At 32.8% G+C, this 17,232-nt stretch overlaps 5 protein-coding genes across 7 annotated transcripts; 3 read left to right on the top strand and 2 right to left on the bottom strand.

Annotated features, from left to right (window-relative positions):
- Nucleotides 1–477: 477 nt before the first annotated feature.
- Nucleotides 478–5,482, bottom strand: LOC109600214 (SWI/SNF complex subunit SMARCC2-like). Its single transcript, XM_020016327.2, has 3 exons — nt 3,957–5,482; nt 3,060–3,903; nt 478–1,713 (listed from the first exon to the last, which is right to left on the bottom strand). The coding sequence occupies exons 1-3, from the start codon at nt 5,283–5,285 to the stop codon at nt 1,049–1,051; spliced, it is 2,838 nt and encodes a 945-aa protein (XP_019871886.1). The 5' UTR covers nt 5,286–5,482; the 3' UTR covers nt 478–1,048.
- Nucleotides 5,483–5,766: 284 nt separating this feature from the next.
- Nucleotides 5,767–11,296, top strand: LOC109600213 (poly(A) polymerase type 3). 3 transcript variants are annotated; one of them, XM_020016325.2, is made up of 10 exons: nt 5,767–5,887; nt 6,126–6,469; nt 6,633–6,755; nt 6,809–7,064; nt 7,123–7,334; nt 7,742–8,039; nt 8,099–8,339; nt 8,531–8,771; nt 8,839–9,077; nt 11,043–11,296. In XM_020016325.2, exons 2-9 carry the CDS (start codon nt 6,143–6,145, stop codon nt 9,004–9,006), a joined length of 1,866 nt encoding a protein of 621 aa, XP_019871884.1. In that variant the 5' UTR covers nt 5,767–5,887; nt 6,126–6,142; the 3' UTR covers nt 9,007–9,077; nt 11,043–11,296. The 3 variants fall into 3 exon arrangements, with proteins under 3 accessions (XP_019871884.1, XP_019871882.1, XP_019871883.1); XM_020016323.2 differs by having other exon boundaries at nt 8,531–8,777; XM_020016324.2 differs by having other exon boundaries at nt 8,531–8,777; nt 11,032–11,296.
- Nucleotides 11,297–12,268: 972 nt separating this feature from the next.
- LOC109600211 (uncharacterized) lies at nt 12,269–14,081 on the top strand. Its single transcript, XM_020016322.2, has 6 exons — nt 12,269–12,357; nt 12,410–12,706; nt 12,760–12,911; nt 12,963–13,145; nt 13,198–13,614; nt 13,664–14,081. The coding sequence occupies exons 1-6, from the start codon at nt 12,309–12,311 to the stop codon at nt 13,886–13,888; spliced, it is 1,323 nt and encodes a 440-aa protein (XP_019871881.2). The 5' UTR covers nt 12,269–12,308; the 3' UTR covers nt 13,889–14,081.
- Nucleotides 14,082–14,807: 726 nt separating this feature from the next.
- Nucleotides 14,808–15,474, top strand: LOC109600210 (PAXIP1-associated glutamate-rich protein 1; the record flags this gene model as incomplete). The annotated part of the gene is made up of 2 exons (XM_020016321.2): nt 14,808–15,043; nt 15,104–15,474. Coding segments are annotated over 2 exons (429 nt in total), but the record flags the coding sequence as incomplete, so codon positions are not given.
- LOC109600209 (cyclin-C) lies at nt 15,466–16,669 on the bottom strand. Its single transcript, XM_020016320.2, has 4 exons — nt 16,494–16,669; nt 16,335–16,441; nt 16,077–16,283; nt 15,466–16,022 (listed from the first exon to the last, which is right to left on the bottom strand). The coding sequence occupies exons 1-4, from the start codon at nt 16,523–16,525 to the stop codon at nt 15,568–15,570; spliced, it is 801 nt and encodes a 266-aa protein (XP_019871879.1). The 5' UTR covers nt 16,526–16,669; the 3' UTR covers nt 15,466–15,567.
- Nucleotides 16,670–17,232: the final 563 nt, after the last annotated feature.

The following is a 17,232-nucleotide window of genomic DNA, read 5'->3' as shown; positions in this document are numbered from 1 at the left end:
GATTGGCTTTATTAGCCATAAATAAATTGTTATAATTATGGCCAATACTCAATTTTCATGTCTTACCTTCTACAATTGTCTAGGTTATTGAAATGTTTTGGATGAATATAAAGAACATGGTAACTATTCACCATCATATCATATATTTAATGTATATGTGTAATATTTTTATGTAAACAATTATTTTAATATCTTACAATGAATTTTTATTTATAAAATTATATACAGATTAACCGTTTTTGTAACTATTTATAAAATATATATATATATATATATATATATATATGTTTCTGTAATAGACAAATTCGTTCTGAAGTGCTATACCGGTACACTAACGAGAAAACTAGTAATTCTTCTCTTGATCAGTTAAAAGTCTCAGCAAACCGGCGATACAATAAGAAGTATTGAGGTGATAAGGTTTAGTAAGCAGCAAATACTTCTAGCAGATGTATTTGCTACTTTTATAAAAAATCAATGTAATTATATAAAATTTATTTTCAATAATTATAACAGATACAAGAAATGTTTGTGTAGTCTTTAATTTATAAAACTAAACCATGATTACAAACATGACAATACTGGGTTACTATTAGTAAAAAGGAATTATGAATGAAGAATTACATATAAGGTATAAATAAATCTCTTTTTAAAAACTAAACTTTTCTCTACTTTATTATTTAAAATTTAAGACCGCCATGTGTAGTATATTATAGACAAATAATATGTTTAGATAAAATGTTTGTAAACTTAATAATACAAATTCAAGATTCCCCAACTAATTTGAGAAGGCACATCTTCCCATGAATTCTGATTATATCTGAGATATAAATTTGGGCATACCAGACAATAATTATCATATGGTGTGGTTCACAAGAAACTTAAAACATTAGGTACCGATATGCAGCACAATCTTAATAAATAAACCTGACAAATTTCCTCATTACTACTTAATTGTAAAAACATACAAATTAACGGATTTCACCAAATCTACACACCATAAAAAAATTGTTTTGACGATCAACCCTGTATACAAAACGTGTACGTGTACTTATATGTGGTGCTGTTGGGCGGCCGGCGAGGCTACCTGGGCCGCCTGAGGCGATGGCGGGGTCGGCGTGCCGCCCTGAACCGACTCAGCATGGGGCATAGGATGCGCCATCTGGTGTTGCGGCCACTGGCCCTGTTCCGCTTGCAGACGCTGCTGTGCGTGTTGCCGCGCCCTGAACTCGGCTGCCTTCAGTTGCTCCAGGTGGAACTGCTGCCGCTCCGTGATCAGCTGCTGTCTTTGGTATTCGAGACCCTCGCGCTCCCGCTCCATCGTCGTCTCCAGCTCCTCGAAGTGGCGCAGTTTGATTTCCAGCTTTTTCATTTGCGTTTCGACGAGCAACGCCACCAGGGACTTAATTTTCCGTTCCTCGACGGCGGCGAGGTGTTTCGCTTTGACGGCCGCTGCCGCCAGGGTGGCTGCCGCAGCCGCCTGCATTTCGCTATCTTTAATCGGTTTGGGTGGGGCGGGCGGCGTCTCTTCGGCCGGTTTTTCCTTATCCGTTTCAGTAACTGGTTCCGATTTGACCTCTTCGGGGGATTTTTCTTTGTTTTCTTCGGTGGCTGCGGGTGTTTCCTCGCTTTTCTTGGGTTCTTCGGGTTTGTCTTCTTCTTTTGCATTCTCCTTCTTGACTTCCTCCTCCTTTTCTGGAGCTGTGCCCGCAATTCCTTAAATAAATAATCAAATTAAGTACCATTATAACATGTATATAAAATATTAATATATAAAGTACTCAATGAAGACAGAATAAGGAAATAAACGTCTTTAAATAATATTTTAGAAATATACTAAAATGCTATTTATAAAAATTGTTTTAACATGTACAACATTTAGGAAAATGTATCTTTGTTGCCCAATATTAACTTTATTAAAATTTGGATTTATGTATGAAATACATTTAGATATTTTATTAGAATTTCTTTATTGGGTTTTGAAACTTAATCTATTAAATATCAAATTAAGTGACATTTATCGAAATGTTTAAAAATTTAGGTACAAATGACTTTATTACTTTATATTATCCAAGAATTTTATTAAAATTTGAATTCAAGAGTGATTGGTTATATGAAATATAATCTGTTTAAAAGTAAAATAAAGTGCTATTTATTTTAAATTACAGAATATTTAGATAGAAATCACTTTAAATTTAATTCAAGTATCAATTAAATTGAAATACAAATATGTTTTATCAAAGTTTCTTTATTGGATGTTGAAAACTAATCTGTTAAAAAGTAAAATAAAGGCTATTTATTTAAAATTATAAAATAAAAATCACTTTATTGCTGAATATTCTCCAATAAATATATTAAAAAATTGAGTTTAAGTACCAATTAAATTGAAATACAAATATTTTACTCAACTTTATGAGATGTTTAAATCTGTTACAAATAAAATAAAGTGCAGTTTGTTAAAATGACTTTAAAAATATAGTACATTTAGGTAGAAATAATTTTATTGCTTAATATTATTCAATAAAATTATTAAAAATGTAATTCAAGTATGATTTATATTAAGATAAAAATGTTTTACCAAAGTTTCTTTATGGGATGTTGAAAGCTAATCTGTTAAAAAGTAAAATAAAGTGCTGTTTATTGAAAAATATAAAATATTTAGAGAGAACTGACTTTATTGCTTAATATTCTCCAATAAATATATTAAATCTTGAATTCAAGTATCAATTAAATGAAGATACAAAAATTTTACTTCACATTTTTAGATGTTGAAAAATAATATTTATGACTAAAGTTTATTTTGCTCAAAACTAAGAAAAATCACCCACTAGTTTCTTAAACATATGACAACGTTCATCACGTTCACTCAAAAATATTTAGGCATAGGGTGTCTATATAAAAATCATTTCAATTTCAATTAAATAAATGAAAGTATTAACTGAAAAATGAATTGACAGTGTTCAAATTCAATTTAAATAAAACAAAATTGAAATCAACAATTTGAAATATAAATGCCTAATCTGTCACATTAAAGCAGGAGCAGTAAAGTCACGAAAACTTACCGGTGGTGCCCAAGCTGGCCGCAGGATCGACTTTACCCTCAGCCGCAGCCGTTTCAACGCTCCTCAAGAATGAATCCATCACCTGAGCGGGAACTTCGTCTTTAATACTAGCAAATTCTGTCATCGCTGACTTGGCGGCAGCAGCTGCCACCCTTGGATCGACGATCGAAGCGAGGAAAGCCACCGTAGACATAATCGGATTGCCCGCCTTGCTGAATGGGATAGGTTGGTAGGCCAACGGGCCGAGCACGCCGCCAGCCTCAGGATCTTCCAGATAGGGATCTTCAATAGGTAAGCGCAAAAAGTGTAGGATGCATTCGTCTTGAGTCCTGGAGCCGACGTGTTCGCACACCTTGTTCCAGTCGTCTTTATACATTTCCAGGGCTTCCAGGAGGAGGAGGGTCTCCTGTTCCGTCCAGTCTCTGGTCATGTTCGAGGCGGTTTTGTTCTTAAGCACGGACGACTTTTTCGCGTACTGGTCCAATTTCAGGCCGAACTTGGAAATCTCCATTTCCTCCCGCTTGATGTCTGGTTGTTTGTCCAGGTCCATTATCATTTTGGCGGCGCTGGGCTGCTGCATTTTCGGGGGATTCACCGGCTGAAGTCCCGAGGGTGTGTCTGATAAGATGTGGAAGTGTGCTGTTGTTGGGGGGCCCATTGGGGTCGGTCTTGAATCTGCATCCACCTGATAATTAATTAAGCCCCATTGTTCTAAGAAAGCGTGAACTCTCATTATTGCACACACGTCCCCTGCTAAATTACGACGGCACGCTGTGCTGGTTATGTACTCGGTAGGATTTAATCTGTAGGTGTCCACCATAAAGTTTCTATAAGCGAGGTACACCTATAAAAATAATGTAAAATTATTATGTTAAAAGGTAATGACATAAAAATTACCTCAGGCGTTTTTGATTTGTTTCTACCATTGAAGAATTCAGGAAGGGCCCTTTTCTCCACCTCATGAATAGAATTGTAGTCAAACCAAGCTGAATATGAAGGTATAATGATATGGTGGGTTTGTTCAGTTACGTTATCTTCAAGAGCATCATCCTGAGTGTTGCTGTCACTCGTCTTTCCAGTTTGAGAATCCTCCCCTTTATCTTCATTTTCTTCAGGATCTGCCACTGAGGAGTCCTTAGCTGGTTGGGAGTCATCCTTCCTAGATGAGGCGTTCGAAGGAGGATTAGTTTCTACAGTACTGGGGTCAGTGTTCAAATCTTCCAAATCTTTACTGGATTCATCAAGGTCGTTATCATAAGAGCGACTCTTATTTTTGTTACTTGTAGGCTTCTTTCGTTTACCAGCAACTTTGGATTGGGGTGATGGTGATCGTTTTCTTTTGGTTTTGTTCTTGTAAGGAGCTTCAGATGGGTTCATAACGTCCTCAACGGAAAGCATTTGTGGATGGGTCTTTTTCTTACCACTTTCATCAACTTCATAATCTTCTTCAGACATCCACTCGTTGTACTGGTCAGATTCCAAAACCCAAGTGCAGGCTACTCTCCAAGGTCCGGATCTGGGGCTAGGGCAGTCAACTATCAAACCATCCAAGCCAGCCTCTTCAATGTTAACCCAAGTGTCATATGAGTTGGGGAAATAGTACCAGTGCATAATTACATTGTCATCCCTTTTCAATACAGGTCTTCCATATTCATCATTGTGGTCTACTTGTCCATAAATAATATGTGTGGCTGCTTCTTCATTGTCAATAACCTGGCCATTCCTCCTACGCATCACATCTTTGATTTTTTGTACTGTGCTCTTATCCACTTCTTGTTTAATGTAGACACTAGGATAACAGTGTAATTTTGTCTGGATCAAAGCCTTCTCGATACATTTTATCATTTCAATTCCCTTTTCCACTTTTTTCGAATTTTTTTCCAGGGTGAGTTCAAATTTCCTCCAGCCATGTTCACTCTTGAACCGATAGGCAGCTAATAAAATCTGGCACAAGCCACCACCCGGCTTAAAATCAAGGAAAAACTTCACGGGAATCCTGGTAACGACAGGTTTAAGTGAATTTTTACCGAGGTGATCCTCTTGGAACTGCATGATTTGTATTGTTACCCCAGCCAGCACTTTAGCAGATAGTGGCTCTGATGCCACGTATTTTTTTCCGTTTTTCTGCAGCCACTGTTTGACACCTTCGTACGCGGCAATAGACTCCGGAGACTCGAAGTATTTTGCGTTCGGACTTCCGTCCATTTTCGGTCCAATCGACAACATTTTGTTGTGTTAGAGGCAGAAGCCAAAAGAATGCTAAAGTAAATGCTCAACAAATACTCAAATGGGTTTGATAAATTTCACAAATAATAAAATATTTGTACAAAAAACTACATTAATTACACTTATTACGCATCAATACGTAACGCAAAAGCGTTATTTAAAGGAAATTAGTTTAATTATAACCAAACTTTGTTTACGGTCAACAGAAACGCCATCACCGGCAAATCAGTATGGCCAACACATCGTTTACCTAAATCGGTATCTCGTCATAAATCTGTTAATACCTACAATAATCAGCATTAACTTTAGGTTAATTAAATTAACATAAATTATGTTTAACTGGAAATTAATAAATAATAACTAAGTATGCCATTATTTTTAAACTGTGATGATTTAATTATTTCTTTAGTGAGGGACTTTTTATATTTTAAGGGGTGTTGTTGGTAATTCAAATTAATGTTTGTTACTGCTGTCAGTCATCTTGTCCAAAAATCTTCATTGTCAATGGAACACGTTATCACAATTTTGTAACAATGTTTTTATATACATCTTAATCTTAAGTTTATACATAATTAGTAGTGTCACCTTAGATTTAAGTAATTGTAAGTATCCGTTGTTGGAGATCCGACTTCAGTCAACGTTTCTGACATAATTATTCGTTGTTTTCAATCATTCCGTGTCAAGCTAAAAGTGTAAATTAATTTATTGGTGCATGGATTTAGATGATTTAACAGCGATATCATTAAAAAGGATTAACATCAGTCTCAGTATATACCTGTGTTGCATATAAGAGGTAATGCGCCAAAGTTTTGATTCACAAGCCCTTGTGATACATTTTAGGAATAATAGTAGTAGAAATGTGGACCTCACAAGCCAACAACACGGACAACCACGACCAAAGAAACGGTCCTGGTGGCCCCACTCTTGGCATGACTTCAGCCATTTCGTTGGCATTCCCCAAACCCAGTGACATCGCCAAGACTAAAGAATTAGAGGAGGTTCTCAAGCCCTTTGACGTGTTTGAGACTGATCAAGAACTGAACAAGCGTATGGTGATCTTAGGGAAATTGTATTGTCTAGTTAAGGAGTGGGTTAAGGAATTGTCAATTTCAAAAAATATGCCTGAAAGTGTAGCTGAAAATGTTGGGGGCAAAATATATACCTTTGGAAGTTATCGTTTAGGAGTAAGTAAACCATTTATTGCATTATTAATTACCAATAAGAAATGCATCAGAGCATTTCATTAATATTTAATGAAACTAGATTTATGAATTATTTAGTACAATTATTGCAAGTGGTTCATGATGAATTATGAATGCAAAAATCTAAACTATAAGTTCCTTTTAGGTACACAATAAAGGTGCTGACATTGATGCATTATGTGTAGTACCAAGACATATTTATCGCACAGATTTTTTCAATTCTTTTTATGAATTACTAAAACAACAACCTGAAGTCTCTGATTTAAGAGTAAGTTACAAAATATATTTATTTGTTGCTGGTTATTAATTGGGTTATTTTAGTCAGTGGAAGAGGCATTTGTACCTGTGATTAAAATGAATTTCGACGGCATTGAAATCGACATGCTGTTTGCCAGACTGTTACTTAAAGAAATACCAGACACAATGGACTTGAGGGACGACTCGCTTCTGAAAAATTTGGATGAAAAATGTGTCAGGAGCTTGAACGGATGCCGAGTGACTGACGAAATCCTTAGTTTGGTACCAAACATTGATAACTTTAGGCTGGCCCTAAGAGCTATCAAGTTATGGGCTAAAAGTAAGTTAAAAAACTTTCAAATTAACTTTATTTTAACACAAAACAATTATTTTTTCAGAACATGGTATATACAGTAATGCACTAGGATATTTGGGTGGTGTGTCATGGGCAATGTTAGTTGCCAGGACTTGTCAACTGTATCCTAATGCGGCGCCTGCAACTTTAGTACATAAGTTTTTCCTGATATTTTCTAAGTGGAAGTGGCCCCAACCTGTTCTACTTAAACAACCAGTCATGTGCAACCTGGGATTTGCCGTTTGGGATCCACGGGTAATTATATTTTAATTATTTCTACTGGAAGGCTGTATTTTAATCTGAGCTTCATTACACTTACCATTTACATACATTACAAATCACATCATTATTTAAATAACCCACTTAAATAAATAATTCATTTTGTGTTGTCCAAGTTTTAATCTAATTTATTTTGGAATAGTTTTCAGTATTTTGTAAAAAGTGAACTGGTAAGACAGTAAAGCTTTAGTCCTTTCAATTTTATTTAACATAGTGTCCCACAATGAAGTTCCCAAGTTAAATTTGTTTTAGACTTGTATAATATTGATGTTACACAAGTTTAATTCAAAAATTTGACGAGTAATTAGATTTAAGTATATAAAATCGTTGGGATCTTTGTTGTGGGACACTGTAGATTGTAATGTGGATTTTATTTTCTACAGGTGAACGCCCAAGACCGGTACCATTTGATGCCAATCATTACGCCCGCCTATCCACAACAGAATTCGACGTTCAACGTTTCGCTTTCCACCCGCACCATCATCATGGAACAACTGCAGAACGGACTACAGCTTACCGAAGAGATATTCGCCGGCAAGCAGACGTGGGACAAGCTGTTCGAACCCCCGCAGTTCTTCCAGAAGTACCGACATTTCATTGTGTTGCTGGTCAGCGCTGAAACGCCGGAAGACCACTTGGAGTGGTGCGGTTTGGTGGAGAGTAAAGTGCGTCTACTTGTCGGTAAGTTTATTCGCTAAACCATGACAAAATAGGGTTTTAATTATGCGTGTCTCTTACAGGAACATTGGAACGTAACCAATACATTACCCTTGCCCACATAAATCCTGAATGTTTTGACCAACTTGAATCACAAAAGGAGCCTGGTGTTATAACCTCAATGTGGTTCATTGGTTTAGAATTTGCCAAAGTAGAAAATTTGAATATTAATCTCACTAATGATATACAGCTCTTCACTAAAATGGTCAACAAGCACGCCCTAGGTATCAGTATGTACAAGGAAACTATGAAATTGGAGGCCAGGTAAGATATATTTTAATTATTATTTTTCCTGTATTAGAATAAATAAAAAATACTGTAAATTTTTAGTAACTTTTCATGTATACAATACTACCAACTTATTAAAGTATGGTTCACATCTGCTAATAACCTAACCTAACCTAAATTGGTATAATAATTTTAAACAATGAAGTAACGTTTTGGTTGTGTTTCAGACATGTGAAGCGCAAGCAACTTATACAGTATTTGCCGCCGTCGCTCATCAAACGCGAACGTAAGGTTAGCACGACCTCGGCGAACGGCCCGTCCACGTCCCAGTCGTCGAACGGCGCCGGCCAGACGCCGTCGAACGGCGTCTCCGACAGCAGAAAGAGACCCTCGTCCGACATGACTTCCCTGGACACCGAGGTACCCAACAAAAAAACACGACTATCGGACGAAATCGGATCCACATCGGTAACTGTACATAAAAATTAACGGGCCCCCCCAATCAGTATTTACTGCAACCCCGACATATTTTCAGTTTGACGACAGCTCGAACCAGTCGGCGACGGTGACCTGCAACAACGAAGACTCGTCCAGCAACCACAGCGTGGCGGACGAGGCGCTGAACAATAACGGTTCGGCGACAGTTATAGCGCCGCCCGCGGGCGGCGCGGCCGCCTCAGCCGAGGAAATCGCGTGCACATGAGCAGAACGATGCGCGGACGTTGTTTTCCGCGCCCCACGTCGATTCTAATAAGTAGCTAAATAAGAAAAAACGTAAGCATATTTTTATTCTCATTTAAAAAGGTAAACGAGGTTCGTTGGTGTTCAAAATGACTAAAGTTTTTGTAAATATGTAAATAATGTGCCAGTTGTGCCTAGTTTACCTAATATATGTATATAGTATTTATTAGACACCTATTGTGTTCGTCTCTGAATTAATAAAGAGATTCCAATAAATTGACTGACTGACTAAATGTGTTTCATAAATTTAGCATTTAATACTAACTAGTATTAATAAACTACTAAAAATAGGATAATGAATGAAATTATCCCGATTATTGTTGTATATTTTCTAGAGAATATATATATATATATATATATATATATATGATTTAATTATTTATTAATGATTGGTAATTGATTAAATAATATTCACATATCTTATATATTAAATAAATAAAAAATTCTTTTGGTAGCCAAAAAAATAGTACAAATTACTGTTAATTAAAAAATATATACATTATCTTTTAACAAATCTCGAAATATATGTATAAAAATCTATGTAACTGGTAATTTATCATTGGTAAATGGTTCTATTACATCTCCCATGATATCTCTATACAGAAGTTGACCCATTTTACCAATAATTTTCTGTAATGGTCTTTATGCCAAGGCAAGAAAGGAAACCCTAAATAATAACGTTTCCTATAATGGGTTTCACAGTTTTGTAGTAAATTTAGAAGACGTATTGCTTAACATCTGATCTTATAAATAATAAATTAAGATTGTTATTAAATAGTTTCACAAAACCCATTCAGTGTTGACCAGAGAAATAGCACACATTACAATCTTAATGTTAATTAGAAAACTCACACCTCACATATTCTCATTATTCATCTTGTAACTAAATCAAAAATAATTTCTACAGAAATATCACTTTTGAAAAATATATATTTGTTAAATAATTTATATATAGCTGTATAAATGATTTATACAAAATGTTAATATTTTGTTCGTTATAACCACCTGAGAACAGTGAGGCAAAGGTGCAATGAAATGTCGGCAATGATCACTTAATAACCACAATTTATCTAAATTTGATGCTTTTAGGTGTTTTAATCGAAATACATGAGAATCTTGACATTTTTATCTTTCAACTAACTTTAAATAACATAGGATGCATGCTTTGTACTATTATCACACAAATAAATCCATGTAATTGGTAAATTATCCTTGGTAAATGGTTCCATTACAAGTCTCATGATATCTCCATATATGAAACGGTTCATTGTAGTAATAATTTGTTGTAATGGTCCTTTGCCATGCTAAACTCCAAAGCAAAACTTCCTCCACCGTGTTTCAAAAATTTTGTAATGTATCTGGGATTCAAACTTTCATTAGGAGGACGATAAATGTATTTTTTACCATCTGGTCTTATACTATTGAACATGAAATCATCACTTCAAAGTACTCTTTGTCAAAATTCTGGAAGATAATTAATACATTGTTGTGCATACTCTTTAGTCTTGTTCAAACATTCATTCCTTTTTGATACCAATTTCAATACTGAAATACATCCCTGCAATTTTTGTTCATTTAGGTGACGTCTGATTGTTCTACTAGAGACACTTTGTATGACCCAATTAATTTTTTATTTATCAATTTGAATTTATAATGAATAAATTAGAACAAAAAATTAAATTGTATCTCAAGATTATCATTGTATTTAATGATTATTTTCTTTAAAATCGTTTGTTACATAAATTTATAAGACAATAAAACTCACAATAATCAAATACGATTCATATTTTGATGTTAAAATTAAAAATTACTATTATATATTTTCTAGGGAATTAAAATATTGAGCAGAATATGAAGTTTCATATTTTTAACAATAAATAAAATCTGAAATCACAGTCAGGAGTCATCAAAACAATCGAAACTATATTTGGTTTAACTTCTTAATTGTAACGATAATGTATATTACATTGGAAGTATTGTTTGTCAGTTTGGTTTTAGGTCGAAGATGGATCAGCACAGGTGACTGTCAATCACGTATGTATAAAACAAATAAAAGTCCAAGAAAAGCAAACCTTGGGTCGTAAAATATTATCGCAAAGGTGCAATTTTTAGAACGTTTGTATGTGTGATGCGTGAACGTGAATTTTCATATTGTACATAAAAGCAAAAATAATTGTTAGTTTTTTATTTAAAATATTTATTTTTTAATTGTATATTTATCTGAAATTTTGTCATTAAACTTCTTAATTTCCTTTTGCATGTTATTTTTTGCGGTAATATTTTACATTGTACATATTTACTCCCGTCTGTCTATAGGGTTTAATTTCAATAAGCAAAAAAGAAAAACTAAATAAAAATGACATTCAAAATGAATTTTAAGCAGTGTTTAGATGACATTTATTTTATTTTTTATATGAATCTTTTCTTTACTCCTTATGATATCATATGCAAAAGCATATCAGAAATTTATATTTTTTAAATTACATATTGACATATGTATATCAAGAGTAAGTTAATATACTTTTATAGTATGTTCAGTTTCATTTTAGTTTTTTAATTAATTTAAATTTTTGTTAGTTGTTCTACATAAAACAACCTAGAACATCTTTTTATATTTTTGCGAATTATTAATAAAAAATGGGGAAAATATAACTGTTTAAAGTTCTTTTTGCAATGTTTGTACTTATATTTAAGAACTACCTGTTGTTTAATTTAGGTCAACTTGTAACATTGTATTTCTTCAGATGAAATAAATATTTTCCCCTTATAAGTGAGTCTTATTCCTTCCACCACCTCACCCTAGCGCATCTTAGAAGAACAAGAAGTATTATGTACGCACTTCACTTACAAATAATATAATTAGTAATATTTATTGTTATTATGTATGTCTTTAATTAATATTAGTTGTATATGTATCAATGTCCAAATATATATGTTTAAAAGCAAACTTTCGTTTATTTTAACTAAATAAATAAAAGGAAAAACATTTTTCAAAACATTTGGCTTCCGTTTTGGCTCTATTGATTAAAATTTTGCGCTTGCGCTGCCACAATGGTCCAAACAAGTTTCAAAGGAAACCCTCAACGAAAATCCGGTGCAAGCTCACACGTTCCACCGGAATCCGCACCGCAAAGTAATCCAAATAGTTTTTGCGGGAAAATTCCTCTCCCGGTGAGGATTAAGTGATTTGGTCCATAGAACAGCATCCCAATGGATGTGCATAAGAAAATTCGTGATTTTTTACTTTAAATAATAGTATTAAATATGTTATTTTTATTCCATACATTTATTTATGCTTCTTGTTATTTTATTTGTAAGTATGGTGCTTTAATTTAATGAGGATAAAATTAATTTGAATATTTCAGGTGTCCACACAAATAGTACAAAGAGGAGGGCTGATGATTACTACTTAAATTATGATTACGAGATAACGAACAACACGATTAACATAGAACTAAAGCCGGACTCTTTGATTTTACCAAATCCAGAGAACATTGATTCAAAATACACAGTCGATGTGCTTCCAAATATAGAATTACCGGATGACTCCTTAGCAGACACCGATTTAAAAGACCACGACTTCATTGACAATATTATGTATGTGTATTATGGATCCCACAACAGAAACTCCGGGAGTTACGGTCCAGAAATAATAATAATAGGTTCGTAAAACTCCGGAACGGATTTATTTCATTATATTCCTCATAATTTTCAGGATCCGTTTTAAGTTGTGCCGCACAATTATTGACTATTTTCTGTGTTTTACTAAAGAAAAACATTAATGGGAAGAAAGAAATGAAACTGATGTTTTTACATCTGGTGTGTTGCTTCTGCATATCAAACTTGTTATTTATGTTGGGGGTTTACGTGAGTGTTAACTTAAACAAGTTGAATTCAGTTTAATTTTTACCATTTTAGGCCACCAAAAGCATCCCCAAGTGTTTAATTATTTCCCTAACTTTACATTACCTTCACATGCTCACTGCAATTTGGTTGTTTTTGTATTGCTATTACATTTACAAAAGAGTTTCAACATGTAAATCTGTTGACATAAAATATTATACATTGATTGCCTATTGTACCCCAATAGGTTTGACATTGGTAAATATCAACACCTGCTTGTTAACTAATATATTGGTCTTATTACTTTCAGATTTCTTATTTAATTGCCCCACACAGCTACGAATACCGAAGGTTCTGCTTCATTTCAGTTCAAAAAGGAATGATTTTAAATTACATGCTGCCCGTCTCGGTGTTAATAATTCTTACCACAATCTACTCGTTAAGCGGTTTAAGACAAATCAACATGGAGCTATCAAAACTAGAATTTAACAGTTCAGCTGAATCTTTAAGCGCCTTAAGAAATGAATTAGATATATTAAACGACAAGCGACAGGATTGTGTGGATGGGGAGGTCATCAGTCTGCGTGAATCGAAGTCAACTCTCAAATTATTGTGCGTCATACAAACAGGATATGATATTGTTTGGTTTATAGTAGTTTTGGCGTTAGAAAACGTTAATGATAATTGTAGTATGTCGATTGTCTATGCTATTTCTTCGTGTATATTGGTAAGTTACTTTTTTGCATCTCATATTGTTTTACAGTTTATTGTTTCAGAACTGGTACATATTTATTAAAGCAAAGTCCTTCTTTCCGACAATAAATACAAGATGTGGCATCATGGATGAAGTGATCAGCGCTGAATCAAACAACATAACCGAAACAACCACCGTCAGTTTATCCAGACGTGGATCCTCTGATAGTATTCCGTTATTAAATTCTGAAACTTGTACAGAGTTGAAAGAGTTACGTTCAGATTACATAAGTACAATTAGCAGTTAAACTATGGATATATGTATTTAAAGTTGTTCTGATCTCATTTCTCATAGACTTAAATTTAAATATCAGCCGTGTTTAAAGGGAATTTAAACGGTTAATATGGCATCTGCCTATTTCAGTATTATTAGATTGTAAGGTTTTCTCATATTCTAAATTATAAATACTTCTAGTATGTTAAATAAATGCGTTAAACAATTTTTTTAATTTTTATTCGACCCAAAATGTGTATTAATTAATGTATACATACATAATTAGACACTCACATTTTCTGATAAAATAAAAATAGTTTAATTCACATTTTAAAACATGTTTTTATATTTGAAGAAAATTAAAGGGAACAATTAATCTGAATATCTCAAAAAAAGACTGTAATAATCAAAATTATTCAAGAGTACCTTTTTCTTCTTTACACAAAGTTTAAAAAAACTTAATAATTTTGAAAAATGTTCAGTAGCGTAGAAAAGGGGGCGGGAAAAAGAGGAAAACATTCAAAATCTACGTCACTGTAACAATGTGGATAAAGTTTTACATTGAATTGTAGATATTATGTACCAAATTTAAATACAATTGGACTAGAAAAGAAACAATTTTTGAAATTTAAATTTAAGGTGCCGTATTTTGTTTAGGAGCTGTTCTAACTGCTCCCAAATTTTGGCAACCTATTTTAGAAAAACCTTGTATAATTTGTAGGATATATTTAATCTTTGACTTTCCAATAACTTATAAATTAATTAATTTATACTTACGACACATGTATACGTTATGTTAAAATAAAAAATATTTTTATTAAAATATTTTTAATTTAATAAAAATACTTGCACATATAATTTAAAACATATTTTAAAAATTTGTAAATTGAAAAAAATCCATAACCTAATAAACAACAAAACTTAACCTTAAATATATCTGTCAAAATTGTTGATGTTTGTTGTTTACTATTTTGTACAAAGTAAACATGGATAACTTTGACATAGAATGTTCAGATGAGGAATTCAAAGATATTAAAGGGCCATGGGAACCGGCTCCAGAAGAAATTGACAGAATCTACAATTTACTTGATAAAGGGAAAATTCCCGAGCTAAATTGGAAGTGTCCCGGATATCGGTCGCCGTCTCCCGAAGTAACAGAAGAACCAGAAGAAGAAATCGACTCCAAACAGTAAATATTGCCTTATTTATAAAAATAATAAATCGATACATGTAATTGGTTTAATTCTAGAGAGGAGGAAAAAACAGACTTTGACTTCATGGATGAAATGACCTCACCGAAGCTGAAAATAAGGAACAAGGGAGAAGAAACATTAAAGGGCAGTGCCAAAAAGAAAACAACATCCTTAGATGGAGTTATAAACAATATGAGAAGGCACAATTTACTACCAGTTTCTAAAAGAGACAGTAACACAAAATTGTGATATAAACTAAAATATTCAAAAACTTGAACTGTACTATAGGGCAGAACTGGCTTTACGATGGATGTAGTAACCACAATTTATTATGGTGTAAAAAAATATATTTATTTTTATAACTGTTAGTTTAGAATCTTAGTTGTAAAAAAAATGAATAGTGGAATTAATAAAACAATTAGTATAAGATTTGGTTTTATTTAACTAATCCTGTAGTTGTCACAATGTTTGTATAACTTTAAGCGTAATGCATAATACTTGAGATTCTCCTTTAAAAAATCTATCTTTGTGGTGCTGGTTTTGGTTTAGGCATTTTGGCCAACAGTCCTTGTATTTCTTTTTTCTCATCGTAAGTCTTCCACAATTCGAACAAATTGATTATGTACCTAGCTATTTCCTGAATCTTCTCAATATCGACATTCAGTTCTGCAAACCACGCTTTATGGTCCTTTTGTAAAATCACACAGGCAATTTGTAGGCAACCAATTGCAATTTGATATGGAGGATACAAAAGGGACACATCAGTTCTTAAAGAATCATTAACTATTCTCCAAGATAAGGTTAATAATTGTTCCTCCTGGCCAATATCTTGAACTAGTTGTAGCAGAGGTCTGTATGGTTGGTATACAATTAAACAGCAGTCTAAATTCTCCAATAAATAAAATTCACACTCCAATATGTGGTTTGTTCTATATGGAAACTCTTGAGTGTAAGCATAACTAAATTTATTTTTTACTGGAACAAACAAATACTTAAGTATTCAATAGTGTAATGTAAATTATTACTTACTAACTGTCTGACATGTTGTAATCAGTCTTGAATTTGATATGACACCAAACTCTTCAACTTTGGAAGCAAGGAATATACATGTAGGTGCTAAAAGCAAAGGATCAATGCATTTTAAAGAATTCCTAGCATAAAACCTTTTAAAATAAACAGTTGCAGTCGCTATAACTTGCTGCCTGAGTTTCAGCTGCTCTCCTAAGCTTTGAATTACTAAAACATTAACTATTAGAACAACTCTACTTTTGTATTTAACTAACTAACCACTAGCAAAAAATATAAATATCTTTTGGTATTCTTCTTCACTTAATATGGATAGATCGTGTTGCCTTTCACGTATTAAGTCTTGTTTGTCCAGTAACCATTGTTGACTAAAATTATGTACTTTGTAATAAGAGAATTTATTAAAATTGTGCTACTTACTGGTGAGAACTTTGCCAGAAATTTCCAGCCATTTTAAAGCTCTTCCGTATATTATTTCATGCAAAAGTAGGGTATTCAAGTCTTTGGGCACTGCCGTTTTAAAGACCACAAACACTAAACAAAACTTCTACGTCAAACCGTCAGAACGTCAAACTGAACCTCAAATATTCATTGGGTTATTAGAACTAATTACTTTTTACTAGAAAAACTTTTACTTTTTTGCTACTTGGAACATAACCTAAATAACTTTTACAGTAGTTCAAGTGATGAATAAATTTATCCTTAGGTGATTCACAGAATACCAAAATCATCATTTTTGTATTTATAGTTCCAAAATTCACTTTCGTCACACCGTTTTAAATATTATATTATGATCAATGTTGTTTATATTGTGCGATTTAATATTTTAATTCAAAATTATTTTAGAATTTTCTGATTTAAAAGATATCAATGTACGTAAATTTTCCAAATTTACTTCTAATATTTTATTTTTTCTAATTTAACTAATATTTTAATTAATTTAATTTACTTTATTCATTCATTCATTTTTCTCGCAAGATTAAAATATTCAGTATATATTTAATTAACACTTTACTTAAATATTTTTTTAGTTACAATTCATTATTTAGTTCTTCTTAAAATTATTTATTTTAAATTAAATATTTTATTTATTTTTTTATTTAAATTAATTATTTTATTATTTTTTTAATTTTAATAAAATTTTTTATTAAATTTTTAA

Source organism: Aethina tumida, chromosome 2, assembly GCF_024364675.1.
Source record: "Aethina tumida isolate Nest 87 chromosome 2, icAetTumi1.1, whole genome shotgun sequence".
NCBI lineage: Eukaryota > Metazoa > Arthropoda > Insecta > Coleoptera > Nitidulidae > Aethina > Aethina tumida.
Note: the sequence above shows the minus strand (reverse complement) of the source record. Positions and strands in the feature narration are given on the sequence as shown.